Source organism: Hydra vulgaris, chromosome 01 (assembly GCF_038396675.1).
Source record: "Hydra vulgaris chromosome 01, alternate assembly HydraT2T_AEP".
Taxonomy (NCBI): domain Eukaryota; kingdom Metazoa; phylum Cnidaria; class Hydrozoa; order Anthoathecata; family Hydridae; genus Hydra; species Hydra vulgaris.
In genome coordinates this window covers 50,190,241-50,208,323 of record NC_088920.1, presented here as the reverse complement: position 1 = coordinate 50,208,323, position 18,083 = coordinate 50,190,241, and the positions used below count along the sequence as shown (strand labels likewise).

The 18,083-nt window shown below is 27.2% G+C and overlaps 1 protein-coding gene across 1 annotated transcript; it reads left to right on the top strand.

Moving 5' to 3' along the window:
• Nucleotides 1–514: 514 nt before the first annotated feature.
• LOC101238884 (protein Flattop homolog) lies at nt 515–9,881 on the top strand. Its single transcript, XM_065788491.1, has 3 exons — nt 515–633; nt 7,383–7,445; nt 9,417–9,881. Exons 1-3 carry the CDS (start codon nt 592–594, stop codon nt 9,666–9,668), a joined length of 357 nt encoding a protein of 118 aa, XP_065644563.1. The 5' UTR covers nt 515–591; the 3' UTR covers nt 9,669–9,881.
• Nucleotides 9,882–18,083: the final 8,202 nt, after the last annotated feature.

Genomic DNA, 18,083 nt, shown 5'->3' with positions numbered 1-18,083 from the left:
ATTCTTATTTGTCTAGTTTTTTCCTTGAGCATCAGTTTTTCGGAATTCGCTCCCTTGTTTGTTTGTTTTTTTCTGATTTATATAATTTGCAATCTTTTAAGTTGCCTGATAATCGTTATTTTGCTTTATAAACTTTATCTTTTCTCTTCCAGTAACTTTCAACTCTATTAGTGGTTGCTTCAATTATTAGTGGTTGCTAGCAGCCTTGTTAGAAATGAAGATAATTAAAAAAAAAAGAAAAAAAAATGATCACACCGAAACCTCAAACGCTATAGTTGCATCTTATGAAAGCCCCCAGGTGCTTACTTTTTTCTGATTAAACTATTTCAAAATTAGTTTTAACTGAGCAGTTATTACCGTTCAACTTCAGTTTGTACCTTAAATAACTAGACTAAAAAGGAAAAAAAGAGAAAAGCATTATTCTCCAAAAGTAGTTTTATAGTACACGCGATTTTTTCTTCTTTTCTACAATTTTAGTGCTGTCACGTGACTTTCTTGCGTTTAGGTTTTTGGCACGTTTCCATGAAAAACAAATCCTTAATAAAAGCGCACAAAATATTTTTGTTGTTGCTACGCAAATCCTAAACATTTATGCTCCATTCTAAAATGGCGTCTCATTACAGTGCTAACCAAGTAAGTATCAGATTTTAAAATATTTTAAATTTGTATTTTTATAAGTGCTTACTTTATTTAAAAGTACAAATTATTTAATTTATATTGCATTTTTAATCTTAAAATAAAAGAATTTCAATTTAATACTCTGCTATGAAATTTTTGCACTTAATAAATAATAATAAAAATAATATCAGTAAAAAAATAAAAGCTATATATATATATATATATATATATATATATATATATATATATATATATATATATATATATATATATATATATATATATATATATACACATATATATATATGTATATATATATATATATATATATATATATATATATATATATATATATATATATATATATATATATATATATATATATATATATATATATATATATATATATATATATATATATATATATATATATATATATATATATTATGTTAGTGTATTCTGCAAACAGAGTGCTCAATGTTCTTGAAGAACAGAGCAATAATAAATTAGTAAAAACACTTATCTAATTTTTTCTTTCTTCTACACAGTGTTTCTCCATCAGTAGGTTCATCATGATGAACCTACTGATGGAGAACATACTGATAAACCTACTGATGGAGATGAACCTACTGATGGAGAAACACTGTGTAGAAGAAAGAAAAAATTAGATTAGTGTTTTTACTAATTAAATCTAAAAAAATTTAAAATACAAAATTGGGTTCATATTGGACTATATTTAGAATTGCCTCATTTACTTTTAAATTTTCTAAAACTAATATGACTTGAGTTTTCTTTTTTTTTAATTTGTAAGTTTTTAAGGTGAAGTTGTTAACGTTCACAGAGTCTAGTTGATACTTTGAATAATTTTTCAAGTAGATAAATAAATTTGTTTTTGTTTATTTATTTGATTACTTATTTAGTCCTTTTTTTTTTTGTATTGGAACTATATAATTTATTTAATAATTTATCTACATTATTTATTAATTTATTTATCAATAAATGCTATTGTTATTATCATTTATTTATCAAAAAACTTTAATCATGATAGTAAGGCAAGAGTGATTTTTAGTTATGTAGTTTTAAAAGACTGACAAGTTAACTCAGTTAACTGCACTGCAACTCATTTGGAAATTATGACATCAATTTGTTTTTATGAAAATAAATATTAAAGAATCAACATTAACATTTTTTTTTGCAACAAGTAGAAGGAATACATTCACAAGGGGATTATTGAGAACTATTTACTTTTTTTGTCATTTTTTGAATCTGTGCTTCCTGAAGAAAATAAATTTCGATCTTTACCTAGTCTACATTTAGCAAGATGGATGGCAAAATCAATAACAGCTACTCAATCATTTTAAATAACATCTAAAGAGAAATTTTTATTGTGATTTTCTACATTTTGCCTTATCAGGTGGATACATTCAAGCTTGGTTTTCATCAGCTTTACTCACAAATCTATCAATGAATAATATAATTTTTTTGAACAGGCTTGTGAAGTTTTCTGAAATCATTAACATTGCTATAAAGAGCTAAATGCAAGTGCTTTATATAAATATCCCATTGTTACTGTAAAGTAAAAGAAAATGATATAAAATCAGAAAAGTTGGAAAATAGCATAACAAAGAAGAACTATGCTAATTTCTTGTCTATCTTGGCTCCTCTACAAAGCGATAAAGGTAGCCTTCCACCTTCTATTGATTCTGCCTCAGATCCTGTTAATGTATGTCACATGTGACATAATCACTATCACACCCTGTTTAACTCAATTACCCAACATGCATTATAACAATATTAAACCTTCATATTTATTCGTTGTAGATTTGTCAAGGATGATGCCTATCTTGGTAATCTCAATGAAGTCCATTTATTATAAGATATATAACCTGTGGAAAAGAGGCTGACCATTTTTGACTTCATTTGCAATATTATCGTGCAGTATTTTTTAATGAGTTTCTGGGGTAATTTGGTAAATGCTGCTTGTTTTGTCAGCAAAAACTAAAATATTAGGGTTCAATTTTATTTTAATAATGTCTAGTTTTAATTCTTTTTGGAATTCATTATTTATGTTTTGAAATTTTATAGTTTTAATTAAGTGTAATAAATCATTTTCAAAATTTTCCAGGTCAGAAATAAATGGCGGGGCATTTTTTATTTTGAATCCATAATTTTCATTCTGTTTTTTTTTCAACTAAAGGGTTTTTATTTTTCTCAGATTCTAAGAAAAAATGGGCTTTCCAACGAATTCTTTTAATAAAGTGTTCTACTTTGTCTATTAAAGAAATAGTATAACTTTTTTTGTCTGGGATTGGGATATTTTTGAGAGAGTAAGTAAAATTGTTAGTTTCCATGTTTAGGTTACGTAAAATACAATTAAAGAGTGCTCAATAAGTATAAAGTTGGAGCTTAATATGTAAATTATGTTAGTGTATTTTACAAACAGAGTGGTCAATGTTCTTAAAGAACAAAGTGAATGCACATTTATACAATTTGATATTATTGATTTAATAAATTTCAATTAACAATAGGCAAAACCAAAACTCTCCTAATGAAAATATTTTTAACTCCTCTAAACGCGTTTATGAAGATGCCCTTCAAAAAAGTGGCTTTCAAAATTTCGAGCTAAAATTTGAAAAGAAAATTGCAAAAAAGCGTAATAGAAATAGAAACATAATTTGGTTCAAACCCCACAGCATACTTGGTTCAACCCATACAGCAAAAATGTTTCAACAAATATAGGTAAAATTTTTCTAAAACTAGTAGACAAACATTTTCCTCCCTCTAATAAATTACATAAGATTTTTAACAGAAATACCATTAAAGTAAGTTATAGTTGTACAAAAAATTTAGAAAGAATTAAAAAAGGCAACAACTACGCGTTAATTAATAAAAATGAACATATAAAAGAAAAAAACACTGATTGTAATTGTAAACAAAAAATAGATTGCCCTCTAAATGGAAAATGCCTTTCAAAAAATGTAATTTACAAGTGCATTGTTTCCTCACAAAATAACCCTGATAAACAATATATTGGCTTAACCGAGGGGGAATAGAAAAAACGTTATGCCAACCACAAACAATCATTAAAACACAAAAAATATTCAAAAGAGACTGTGCTGTCAAAATATATTTGGGATTTAAAAGAAGAAAAGAAAAATTTTAATTTACAATGGTCTATTCTAAAATCTGCCCCTGCCTATAATAACATTTCCAAAAAATATATGCTATGTTTACACGAAAAATTTGAAATAATTACTCATTTAAATCAGGAAAATTTATTAAATAAAAAATCTGAATTAATTTCTAAATGTAGGCATGAAAATAAATACCTCTTAAAAAATTATAATAACAAATGACCAAATTAAATTATCCCCATTCCAAAAAAAATTTATTTAATAATTACTTTCTGTAACTTCCCGTTAACCAATGAAATATAGTAATTAAAAAAAAAATTATTTTTTGTTGTAATAATTTATAACTTCCTTTAAAATTTTTTTTTCTATAAATTGAATTTTTCTTGAGATTTAGTAACTTTTCCTGATGATCCAGCAATGGTGAAACTTAAAGTTGAAGAAAAAAGTTAGATGAATGTTTTTTACTAATTTATATATATATATATATATATATATATATATATATATATATATATATATATATATATATATATATATGTATATATATATATATATATATATATATATATATATATATATATATAAATATTTTTTGTGGTCACAATATTGAGGAGCTTATTGATAAAACAAATATAAAATTACTTAAGAAAATATTATCTAACCCAACATATGCAGTAACTTCAAAACTCAAACCACAGGCAGAAACCCTGACAGATTATTATATAAAACCAATACTCCTGACACTACATTGCATCGAAAAACGTTTTTTCAGAAATATTTACGTATACATCAAGATAATATCTAAACCATCTCAAAGTATACGTAAACCACACTATCTAAACCTATACCTTTGTAAGTAATTCACTGTCGGTACATCTCCCACTCATCATTTTTTAACTTAAGAAAATAATACTCCAGACACATTATGAAGAAAAAATTGTAAAATTCATTTATGTGTTATGCAATTTTAAATAAATACTTATAAAATATGTTGTATGTATATGTATATATATATATATATATATATATATATATATATATATATATATATATATATATATATATATATATATATATATATATATATATATATATATATATATATATATATATATATATATATATATATATATATATATATATATAATAGGTGGTTACTAAAAATCCAGACTAACATTATCTAACTTTTAAATACCACAAGTTACAATAAATTAATTTGGTTGTCAAAAATTTGGATGTTGTACATCATTAAATCATATCATTAAAACTCTTGCCAAGTACACTGACATTAAAACTTGTATGAAACAGGGTATACCTGATTGACTAGAGCCAGAAAGAGAAAATCAAGATTTACATTGATTGTCTTTATTGCAATTTTCAAGGAAAATCAGTTGTTCTTGATGATGATTCTTACTTCACGCTGTCATACTTGACAATTAACAGAAACAGAACCTACTACTCTAGTGGCAGTGACAAGTCTCCATCGAGCATTAAGTATGGAAAAAAATGTTTTAACCCATGCTGCTCATCTAGCTGCTTCTGACAAAGGTATTTTCAAGCTATTTTTTATCCCCAGAGGCTTTACAGTCAACAAAGCTATCTATAAAATGGGTTGTATTAAAGGAAGATTAGTGCCATTTATCAACGCTCATATGCTAATGGTAATTATGTATTGTAGATGGACTGGCCTCATTTTGAAAGGCAAAGTGTATGAGGGTAAATGGCAACAAAAGACATGAAGCAGCTACAAACCAGAATAAAGCTTTGTTTGAAAAAAATTGACCTTAACCTTGATTTTCATATTTTGGATCAACTCATCTTAGAGTTGGTTGAATCCAAAGAAATAGACTGGTTAAAGAGAAACTTAATTAAAAGGAATAAAGGACTAAAAACTTTTTTATAATATTTTCATTTAATCTCTACCTTAAAAACTATGAGAGTAATTGCCTTTGAAAGTCAGTCTGGATTTTTAGTAACCACTTGTTTTATATATATATATATATATATATATATATATATATATATATATATATATATATATATATATATATATATATATATATACATACATATAACTTAGGGATGTGACTTTTTAGTAACTCCCTAATGTATATGTTCATCTGTTTTTTAAATTAGTTTCCAATATAAAAAACAGATGAACTTTGGTTTGAAAGTAATTGAAAAGTCATTGGTTTTGTTTAATTTTTGAAAAAGGTCACCCACCATGACCCTTGATTATACACTAGCTCCCATATATCAGTGAATTTTTTTTTTCAACTTAGAAAATAAGCTTATTTCATATGCATATTTTCTAAGTTGTATTCTTGTTATACCAAATCCTATTTCTTTAAGACAAAATACTCGTTGCTAATGCGAGAATAATGCACTTTCAACCTAGTTTATGTTTTGGTGATCTATCCTTTCTTGTTAACAAATCTCTGAGAGTTCTTTGAGGTATGTTATAATCTTGTGATGCTGTCGCTACTGGATTTCCAGTTCTAACAGAATATAGTGCCTTTTTGAAATCCTCTGTTTTCCTTAATAATTTTGCCCTAATAGTTTTTTTTTTTTAGGTTTAGTCATTCTAAAAAGAATAAAAATAATATTTGACAAATTTTCTAAGAAAATTTTTTAAATTAATTGAAAAATCAACATTGCATTTGTCAAGTGACAATAAAAGCATTTATTACCATCTTCAAGTTTAAAATAATAAAATAATGAGGTTATGAAAAGATAACAATAACAAAAGTACATTTAAAAGGAAAAGGTATTCCCTAAACAGTCATTTTTGCATTAACTGATGCAATTAGCACAGCAACTTAAATAATATTTTTGAAAAAGTTTAAAATTTACGTGTTTTGTTTCATTTTTTTAAACTTCAACATTAAATTACAATAGTTTAAAGTAAATTTGAGAGCAAAAACATTAAATTACTAGCTTCGAGTGCAATTACAACACATATACACAAAATCTCAATATCAAAAATCAAAATAAACATGTGGCATTATTACCTGATTCCAGTCTGGCGATATTGGCCAGATATCAATGTTTTATGTAAAACAGTTTTTTTTTGTTTACATTGTGAACATTGTTTACTTTCAAAAATCAAATAATGTGTTGGGCACATAAATAAACAAAAATAAAAATAAAACATTGATTGTTTTGAGCAAGTATAAATAAAAACAATACTTTTTTAATCGATGATAAAAAGAAAATGGTCTAAAATCACGCTCTCTACACTGTATAGAATAATTGCGAATGACTCGAAACTAAAATAAAATGGGCAAAAGTTCAAAAAATATGATGTTTTATAACTAAAAAATGATTTATCTGAGAAGTTCTGACAATGTTTCCTAAATTGCACCTTTAAACATTCTTTAAGCCAACTTTAAAAAATGAATTTTTTTTTTTTTTTTTTTTTTTTTTTGTTATTCACCTCCTCAAGGCTGAGAAGGCCACTACAGATGAGGAGGCTACTTAATAGTGGTTATAACCCTCTCTCAACTCTATAACTCCGAAACACGAACCTTAAGGAACAAGGCCTACTTTACTCTATATATATAAATTAATAACTAATTTTTATGTGATGTTATTTAATATTTAATTAAATCTATACTTTTGTATTTTTAGTATGAAAATTCATTCACTGCGAAGCGCCTGCAAAACTACGAAATACCTCGAAATCATAAAAAGGTTAGTAACCAGAGCTGTGGAGATTAGGTTTTTTATCTTTGATAGAGTTTGATCGAGATTACAAAAAATTCGATCAAGTTCGAGATTATTAAACAAACTAGTGAAAGTGTACAATCAGTTCGTTTAAAAATGTCATCATCAACAAACCATACTTATCCTAATGCTAAAAGTCTACAAATTTTTATGAAGAAAGGTAAGTTCTTCTACATGTTCTGATAGAAAACTGCAGCGTTTAATGGAAATGATGTTTCCAGATGTTGAGTTCAGATGCTCTGAATTGACACTGGTTGCTGGGATTGCCAAAAGTGATTGAGCAAGCTTAGCAAGACAAGAAAGACTTATTTTGCCTCCACCATGTCAGTGGACAACCATTGCGCCCAATTGCCATATCTTTCAAGTATGTCTTCACATCAAGCGTACTCGTACTTGACACATCAGCATCAGCAACATTGTCGTTGGTTGCGGTTGCTGTCATCATGTTATCAAGGGATTCCCACAAACCTGTTGATTGTGTTTCTAGTGTAGACTCCGTCACTGAGTGCTGAGACTGGACTGGTTTTGGTTCTGAACCTGGTACTGTTGGAAGTTCATTGAGTAATTCCTGAAGCTTAGATAAGTTGACCATCAGCTTCTCAGGTTGCTTGCAGTAAAGTGATTTGTACCCGGGATCTACCAGTGTGCAAACTGCATCTGGCTGAACCTAATAAAATATTACAGAAACTGTCAAATAGTTCAAGGAATATAGATAATTAGATACTAATATATTAGATAAGTATGACCATGGTCCATAATGCAATTGAAGTGAAAAAAAGCTTTATGTGGAAATAGAGTTATAGAGCAAGGAAAGTGTTGATAGAAAATTTGAAAAGTTGTAGGTTGTATGAGTCGGGAAAACATGAAGATGGAACTAGACAAATAAAAGTTTTTAGAGCATGCATGGTCAGATACAGTAAACGAATGAGACTTTGCTGAATGACAAATCAATTGAGAATGAGTTATAGTTGATGGAACTAGAGATGATAGCTCCTTTGAGCAGTGACCATGATAGTATTTGTAGAAAAGAGAAAAAGATGCTACTTTACGACAATGGGAAAGTGGCTCAAGCTTAGTAGATAGAGCAGGTCCAACTACCTTGTCTAGAAGAGAAAGAGCATCATTAGAAGAACCAGCCCAAATATGACGACAGTATTCCATACAGGTACGAATAAGAGCAGGGCTCAAATTAAGTGATTGCAAATTGCAATATCTGGAAATGCTACTGGTCTTTAAATTTTTAGCTTTTTAAAAACTGTAAACTCTGTTTTATCCCTAAATTAGCTAAAAATAGCTGTTATTCAATAAAAAATATTTATACTGATCTTAAATTGTAATATTAAATCTCTATAAAACCATATTATTTACTTTTTTTATTATTATTATAAAAATTATGATTTAAATTTTAATATTTTATTTTATTTTATAAATCATCAGATAAATTAGAAAAATAACGCACAATAAAGTACAATGTAATTATTAAAAAGCAACCGCTAATCACAGCAGTTTAAAGGAGTTCATTGGTGATCAAATATTTAAATAAAAGAAATTGTGAAATAAGATTTAAAATACCTTTATATCTTATTTAAATCTTAATCAATATTTGTTATGAAGAAAAGTTTTAATTGTTTTGTATTTAATTGTTTATTTTTGTTATTGCAGCTGTTTTGTACATAAAAATTTGCACTTTTGTATGGATGTATACAAGTATATACCCCTGTGTGTACTTTTATACTTATGTATGCAATGTATAGGCTTCAACAATAATATTCAAATATTTTTGATAGCAAACATATGTAATTAAAATAAAACAACTTTAATTAGTAGTTAAACTCTGAGGGTTCAATCGGCGAAATATTTGTTTAACATGATTTTAAAAGCCATTTCTAAACCATAGAAAAAAAGCTCTAAACAATTTTTTTTTTTTTTTAATAATAGCATCCAGATGCACGACAAGGATCTACGAAGTTCATTAGTGATGAAAATGGGCATCTCTTACCTGGAGTGAAACGTTCTAAAGAATTTCCTTGGGGAAATTTTAAAGGCACATGGGATAGTGGTATGGATTGTCGAAAAACAAATCATTCCAAAAATCTTATCCAAGCAAAGATACCTAGTGTATTAAAAACTAAAGAAAGAACAGAAAAACCTGATTCAATACATGACGATCGTGAAACTTGTACATCTTAATAAATTTTTAATTTTTATAGATATTGGTTACTTTTAAATGATTTTTCTAATTTTTATATTTTAATATAAAACTTTTATTTTTTTAAATCTTCTTAAATTTAAAAATATTACTTTATTTTATGTATATTTTTATTTAAATAATCTAAATCAATTTAATAGCAATTTTTGTGTATATTTATTTATAAAAAGAAAATTAAATGATTTTTTGTATAATTATTTTGTTTCATTTTTCAACAAAAAAATATTTACTTATTATTATAATTCTCTAAAAAGCTTTAAAAACCTTCAAATCAAAGAATCCAGGTGTATTTTTTCATTGAAAGTAAAATACAAAATTACAATTTTTAGCATTGAAAGTAAAATACAAAATTACAAAATTTTAACTTTGATAAAGAATTAAAAAGATATTTCCAATTTGTACCTATTCCATATTTTGATACTTTTAAGTCTATAGTGTCTACTAACTACCCTGAGAAGTGTGGCTGCGATCATCTGCGATCTTGAAAAAAAGCTTTTTATTTGTTGAAAAAAAACATCAATTTAAAAAAATTAATGTTTTTTTTTTTTTAACATATAAAAAACTTCGAATAAAAACATTTTTTTTTTCATTCATTTCTAAAAGTAAAAAAATACTACTTTGCAACATGAAAGACTAAAGTAAATTTGCATTCGTGTTGTTCTTGAAAGGAAAAAAGTTATTTTATATTTTAATTTCATGTGTTTATGGTTTTAAAATACATAATTAATTTAAAGAAAAATATTTCTAAAGTGCCTTTTTGATATTGTTAAAAAGTTTCTATTTACTTTCTAAATTTATTTTTGTGAACTAAGAAAGTGGGGGAAATCTATTTACATTATCAAAATAATTTTGATAATGTAAGTAGTGGGTTTAAATTAGAGATGCCTTTTTTTAAAATTAAACGATTGCCTTTTTTATATAGTCGCCGAATATTCGTACATCTCTAGTTTAAATACATTATTACTAGGATTCAAGTCAGAGAAGACAAAATAAATTTATTAAAAAGAAGATTAAAACTAACTCTTGCAAAGTATGTAGCACTATGGTATAGAAGTCAAGTTTGGCTTATTTCAGTTTTTAAAACAATTGATTTAGTTAAATCGCCGAGTAATCAAGAAGGTTAAATAAATGAATCAGCAAAAAGAGGTCGACCAACAAAAGAAGTGATGAATCGAGTTCTCGCACCAAAAGACAATTGATAGCAAATATAGCATTTATTCAAAAACGGAATCCGTTGAAAAAATATTGTTATTGACACAAAGAATAGCATTTAAGAAACGTGACTTCAATTTAGTCAAATTCCTTTCAAAAAGTGTTTATGAAAATACTCATAAAGAAGCACCATGCAGATTTTCATCTTATCGAGTAATTTCTAAAATAAAAAACAATTGCTTAACTTTAAAAACACTCGTTGAAGTTAGTAAAACATAGGCCAAAGTTAAACTACAGGATCTTATCGATCACACATCTAAGAGGCTTGTAAAACTACAGGAAAGAGAAATATTAAAATATTTGGATGATAAAAAAAAGAATTTGATGAATTAATACTAACTAATAGTTGGGGTATGAACGGAACATTAAGTCACTCAAAACACTATTAATGTTTTTATAATTCCAATCAAAATAGCCTTTTAAGATTCGGATCAATTGTCACACCAACATCACCGACTATATGTACAATCAGATTCAAACAATATTTTAAGCAATAACCTAATGTCTCAGAGTATTAGATTCTGTAGACCAATTATGCTGGAACATATAAAGGAAAATAAAGAAGCGGTATAAAGGTGGTACCCCTAGAAAAAAGCTATTTTCTTTTATAGTGATAGCAAATTGTTCTAATATCAATTTTTCAATACTAGAAATAAGTACGAATTTAAAAAGTATAATTTTATAACAAAATAGGCATTTTTTAAAGCTGAGTCAGTATTTTTTTACAGTTTCATGAGCAAAATTAGGACAAGCTTGGGACACAATAATTTTAAAACAACTTATGCATATAATATGAAATTTAGTACAATGATATATTATATATATATAAAGGGAATGAGCAAAAAAAAATCTATAAACAGGCTTAAAAACTCATAATGGCGACCAACGTAAAACCTCTATCCAAATACAAAATTGAAATAAGAGAAATCAAATAATGAGTCATTCATTTCTTTCCGCTCAGTTTTTAGGTATATATTTGACGAATGTTTCCAAAAAATTTCAAGTCATACAGTTTTAATATTTATTAAAATATGAAATTTGAAAAACTTAAAATTGCATGAAAATCATATTTCGCAGAAAATGCTATTTAACAACTTAAATACAAAGAAAAACAATACAAACTTTTATTCTAAAATCCAAATTTTTCATCTTTATACTTCAAAAGACCCCTCAAATAATCATCATTGGAAAGAGTATAGAATGCCATATCATTGGAAAGAGTATAGAATGCCATTTAAAAAGTATATATATACTCAATTTTGATTTTTTTTTTTTCATGTTTTTTTTTAGGGGAACCACCTTAAAAATTTAGGAAGAAATTGAAAGAGAAGTTCTTAACTTATACCCTGTCTAAGTTAATCTTTCAGGACACAAGGAAGTTTTTATCAACTATAGTTTTGCTCTTTCAATCACACATGACACCCCCTCCCCCTCAGCCTTCATGAGAGATTTTTTTTGGGACAGCCCTGTTTACATCACGGACACTTCTTCGACACAATTTGTCACGCCACACTTAAAATAATGAGCGATCTAAAAACCTTTAAAAAAGGATTTGTTACAGATTGGCAGGCATTGTGCTATGAAATTTCACCACTACATGCTTGGATTAGGATTTTTGAATCAATTTTACATATTCTACATAAAATTAAAATAAAAACTTAGAAATTAAAAAAGGTTTTAAAAGATCAATATTTAATATGAAAAAAAGTTATTCACGATAGGATGTTTGAAAAATTAGGTTTGAGAGTTAATGAACCAAGAGCTGGCGGATCAGGAACTAGTAATACTGGAAATGTCGACAAGCTTTTTCTGACACTCTATTACTCAGCAAAATTTTAAAAAATGATGAAGAAATTATTATCAGGTTATATAACATTCTAATTGCATTCAATTGCAAAGACCCAATTGATCCGGAAAAAAATTGATAAATACTGCAATGATACATATAAGAAGTTGTTAGAGATATATAATTGGTTCAAGGTCTTAACTTCCATTTTTATTAGTATTAAAAGTATTAGCAAATGTTGGGGAAGTTGTTTATAATTCACCAGTTACACTTGGTTTAGTTGGAGAGGAAGCAGCTAAATCTTGACACAGAATTTATAAAATTGATTGTGAACATCATTCAAGGAAAAAAAAGTAGACAAACAAACTTATTTGACATTTTTATTTGAGGTATACATACTGCTGATCTCCTAATTAGTTAAATCATTAACTGAAAGATTGAAAAGTAAGAAACCTTGCGCCAACCAGAAAACGTTAAAAGTTAGTTAGCAGGTTATTGCGGCGATAGAAAAAATTCATCCGAAATGGAATCAGATGAAATTAATGACTTAGATGAATTATTTTTAAATGTTGACAACGTTGATGAAAATCTAGAATTAGACATAGGTGTAGATGAATAAAGTTCTAAACTGTATAATCTGTATAATGTATAACTTTATATTTGTTTGCCTACTATATAAATATATTAAATATTTAAAAAATAATAAATAAAATATTAAAAAGTTGCTGTGATCCGTTTCAAATCATTGAAATTTGGAGAGAAGAATATCACAAATGTTTGTTTATGAGTTTTTTTATTATTAGTTTTGTTATGATTATTTATTATTAGTTGAGAATTAAAACGACTAACTTTAAATCTCATTTAATAATCTGTTTCATTTCAAAAGATATAACTAATTTAAAAGATATAACTGTAATAAAGTTTTCACCCTCCCCAAAATAAGGGTGTTGTAAACTTTGCATGATCATAACTTTCAGAGAATTACCTTTCATCAAATAATCAAAAGATTATTTGATGAAAGGTAAAACCTGACTTAAGTCTGAACATAACAAGTTTGGAGCATTGAAAAATTGTCCTTTATTGAAACAATACCCGAAAGTATCACATGTAAAAAATCTAGCTTGTGCTCCCAGCGCTCATATGCATCTCCCCCTACACTTGCTGCGTCTAAGAGCTAATTAAACACAAAAATAAAAAACATCTCTATTTTACTCAATCAAGGCCTAATATCCACGTGAATTATTACTCAATATGTCAATATCTTTTTATTACTCATTTTATGAATTTGACAAAAACTTTTTTTATTGAAGATTGTTTTTTGTGAAGTAAAAGGATCATTTTCGAAAGTGTTTTGAAGTATTTTTTAACTTTTATAAAAATCAAGAAAACTTCAAAAATAAAAAGTTATGGGAGATTAGATCTGTTTATTTAATTTTACTTCAAATAGTAAAACTATGGTAGATTAGTTCAATTATGTTAACTAATGGTGTTAAGTATTAAAATGTAGTAAATTTCATTCAGCAAGTTTATAAATATCTTTGTGTATCGATTGATATTGTAATCTTTTGCGCAATTTTAATATTAATCAACCTTTAAAACACTAACTTGAATTAACGCAGTATAGTAAAAAGGTTGTGGCGAGTGAGACCACTGTTTTGAGCGTCGGAAGGTTTCGTTTGTTTAATTATTTTAATCATTACTATAAAGTTAAATTGGGACAATAAAAATATAATAAAATAAAATAGTTTTAGTTAATTTTTCAACAACCGAAAGACTTTTTGAGCAGTATTTAAACTTAAATATTAGATTATATCTTATATATCCAGATTATAATTTTTAAAGATAATTAAAACAGATCTGTCAGCATTGTGGTGCTAAAAAGTTTCCTAATGAAACACATTTTCTATGCTGCCATAATAGAAAGGTAGTTTTGCTTCCACTTTCGCCACTTCCGTCAGCATGATTTAATATTTCATTTGCAAACTAGTTAGTGAAGTGAACTCGTTTGCTCTTGCATTTAAAAACATGGCTGAAGTAGAAGATATGCAAGCAGCTATAGAAGGTCAGGGTTAGGGTTAGTCTCAGTTATAAAAATGTCTTAAAAGGCAGAATAAATGTCGTTAGAATCTCCCTTCACATAATGAAGTTGCAGCTGTATTCGTTGGTGAAGATGGTGCTCCACCTGTTTCCAAGGAAGTTGTTGTTTACCCAAGAAATAATCCTTTAAGAATTATATCAAGTATGTCAGCCAACTTAGATCTTATGGTTTATCCACAACCCTGAACCACTGGTTAGAAATCATGTTACATTATCTCAGTTTTACAATTATAGGCTTTCAGTATGAAAAAACTTCTGTTCAATATTTTATGGCAAGAAACAATTTCAGCCCTATGCTATTGATACATGTTTCAAAATTGAAGGACAGCGTCTTGCTTTTGTCAGAAATAACCAAAACAAACTGAGAAGCGAGCAATCTGATGCCTTACAAGAACATATAAATAACCTTAGAAATGATCATAATGTTAGACCAGGGCGTGTTGTAGTTTTGCCGTCAACTTATGTAGGAAGTCCTAAAGCTTTAAAAGAAAACTTTGAAGAACCTAAGGCTATAATTAAAAAGTATGGTAAACCAGATCTTTTTATTAACTTTATCGGCGCGAGATTACGGAAAATTTATATCCAGGGCAGACTGCAAATGAAAGGCTTGACTTGAATTTACTCAATTATTCAAACTCAAATTAAATAATCTCTTAACTGATGTGTTTCAAGCATGGTGTATTAGGGAAAGTTGTTACTCATGTTCAGGTTATTGAATTTCAAAAGTGAGGTTTGCTACATGTTCATATTTTACTTTATTTTGCAAATAATGATAAGTTGGGTTATGCAATAGTACTAGAATGAAATTTTGTTTTCTTTTAAATAATTATATTAATGCAGAGATTTTGACAGGTGTTTCTGGTGGTAAACGGGTCTTTGTTTCTCGAATTGAGTTGGCTCCATCAAATTCTAATTTATCGTTTGTTCTAAAAGGTCGCCAGTTTCCTGTCATATTGTCTTATTCAAAGGCAACTAGAGCATTTAATAGTGTGTTTTTCAAAATTGATAAACATTCCATTCAAGGTATCAGGCCCGTAGGAACAAAAATTATATTAGAGGGAGGGGGGGCAGAGCTGGATTAAGGGGCCCCGAAATAGTTTTAAGAACCTCTGTTTGTTTTTTTTAGTCATTTTTTCAAATAATTTTTTCAAAAAACTTTTTGTAAATGTTGGCCCAAACCTCACATCACAGATAAATAATTCAAACAAATCATTTAATAACTATTTTACTGACCATACTAGCTTACATCTTGATAATGATCTAAAGTTAGAGAAGTTCGAAGAAGCAAAAAAGTCACTAAAAAAACAAAGCTCCAGGCATTGATGAAATTTCCAGCAATATAGTAATAGATATCTTAACCTTTATAAATGATCCTCTTTTTAATATTTTTAACTCATCAATTCGAACAGGAGTTGTCCCAGAAAAATTAAAGATAGCGAAAATTTTATTAATATTTAAAACTGGAGACACGGCATCACTAACCACGGGCCTGGATATTCAAGGTATCAACCTATGGTAGGTGGAAAATGTTACACAAATAATGTTATATTTTCTAATGTTCTTATTTGATAGTCTTTAGATTTTTCATTTTGAAAAATTCATAGTTTGCAGTCACAGGTTGTGTGTGTGTGTGTGTGTGTGTGTGTGTGTGTGTGTGTGTGTGTGTGTGTGTGTGTGTCATGGCTTTAGTAATTAATATTTAAATTGTACTTTATATTTATTTAAACGTTTTTTTTCCCTAACTGCATAAACCATCTAACCATATTTATAAGAAAAATTTCGATATTTTTTATGAATGAAGTAATATTTATCCGAAAATTCTAATTAAAGTTCTAAAAATTGGAAAAAAAATAACATAACCTTTGAATGATTTAATAAATGTTATATAAAAATGTTTTATTTACAAATATACTTAATTTATAAATGATTGTTGTTTTACTATTAAACACCACATTTTTTTGATAAAAAAATTAAAAAATAACTAACCATTTTTTTTTACTTTGCACGCTGTTATAACCAATTTTAAATAATTGTTAGTGTTGTTAACAATAGTCAATCGTGTAGAGCTATTTGGCGTAAGACTTGCCAAGTGTTGTGACTTGCAGTGCGTGTTGCAGTGCGTGTTGCAGTGCGTGTTGAGCTAAACCATTACCAGCTGGCTATTTTTTATAACTAAAATTCTATTTAAAAAAAAAAAATGGTGTAGAGCGAGATTGACACCCTTGCCAGTCAAGTGGTGTACTTAGCAGAGGTGTGACAGCTGGTGGATAGCACGGCAGAGGTGTTACTGTTGTATATTTAGATTCTGTTATCTAGTTTTATTAATCTGTCAAACTGCTATTAATCTAAATGTTAAAAGCCAAGATAACATTTGATATTACTATAATCTAATTCCTTTTTTTTATCTTACTGTTATTAATAATTTTGCTCTTTGAATGAGATATTGGTTGGTTTTTCATTAAAGAAATCGATTTCAAAATCGATCCCGTTGCCAAAATATTTTCATAATAAAATAACTTTTTTAAATCTATTTTATTTTGAGATGTTTTCAATTTTTTTTTTTAATAATAATTTCCCACTACTATGAAGTTACGTAATTTTTTTGAATACATGTTAAATCACGTCCCGTCCATTAATAAATATTTTTAATTATTATAATATGGTTTTCTTTATAACAGACTGTGCTAGCCCTCAGTCCTGTCGATGGTGGCTTATATACGGCTACTACCGATTTTGAAAAGTACGTTACAAAAGTTGTGCTGTCTTCATCGTTAAATGTTTTCTAAGAAAATTGACAAATGTTGTGTTTTATTTTTGTTTTGTTTGTTTTACTAAATATTTAACTATTTATCATTTATATATCTTAAATAAATTTGTTTTAAAGATATATAAATTTAAGACTCTCTGCTTTTACGGATTTGTTAAAAGGTTTTTCGTAAACATAAGTTAAAATTATTTTTTTTGGAGATCTACCTGTTTTTTAAGCTTTTCAGCCCATCACCTATACAAAAATTAAGGAAAATTTCGATTTAAACTAATAATTTGAACGCAAAATTAAGACGTAGGCAAGGCAAAATATATTCCGAATAATTCGCTAAATATTTTGCGCATTAGTAAAATATATGGTTGGCATACGTTTACAACTAAAAGGTAGGTCGATATATTCGCTAACCATATTTTTTTTATTTTCTATTTAATTTCTGCCGCATTATTAAATAAAATAAAGATAAGTAATAAAACAAAACAAAGTTTCAAAGTTAAAATAAAAACACACACACAAAGGAAACAAAGGTTTTGATGT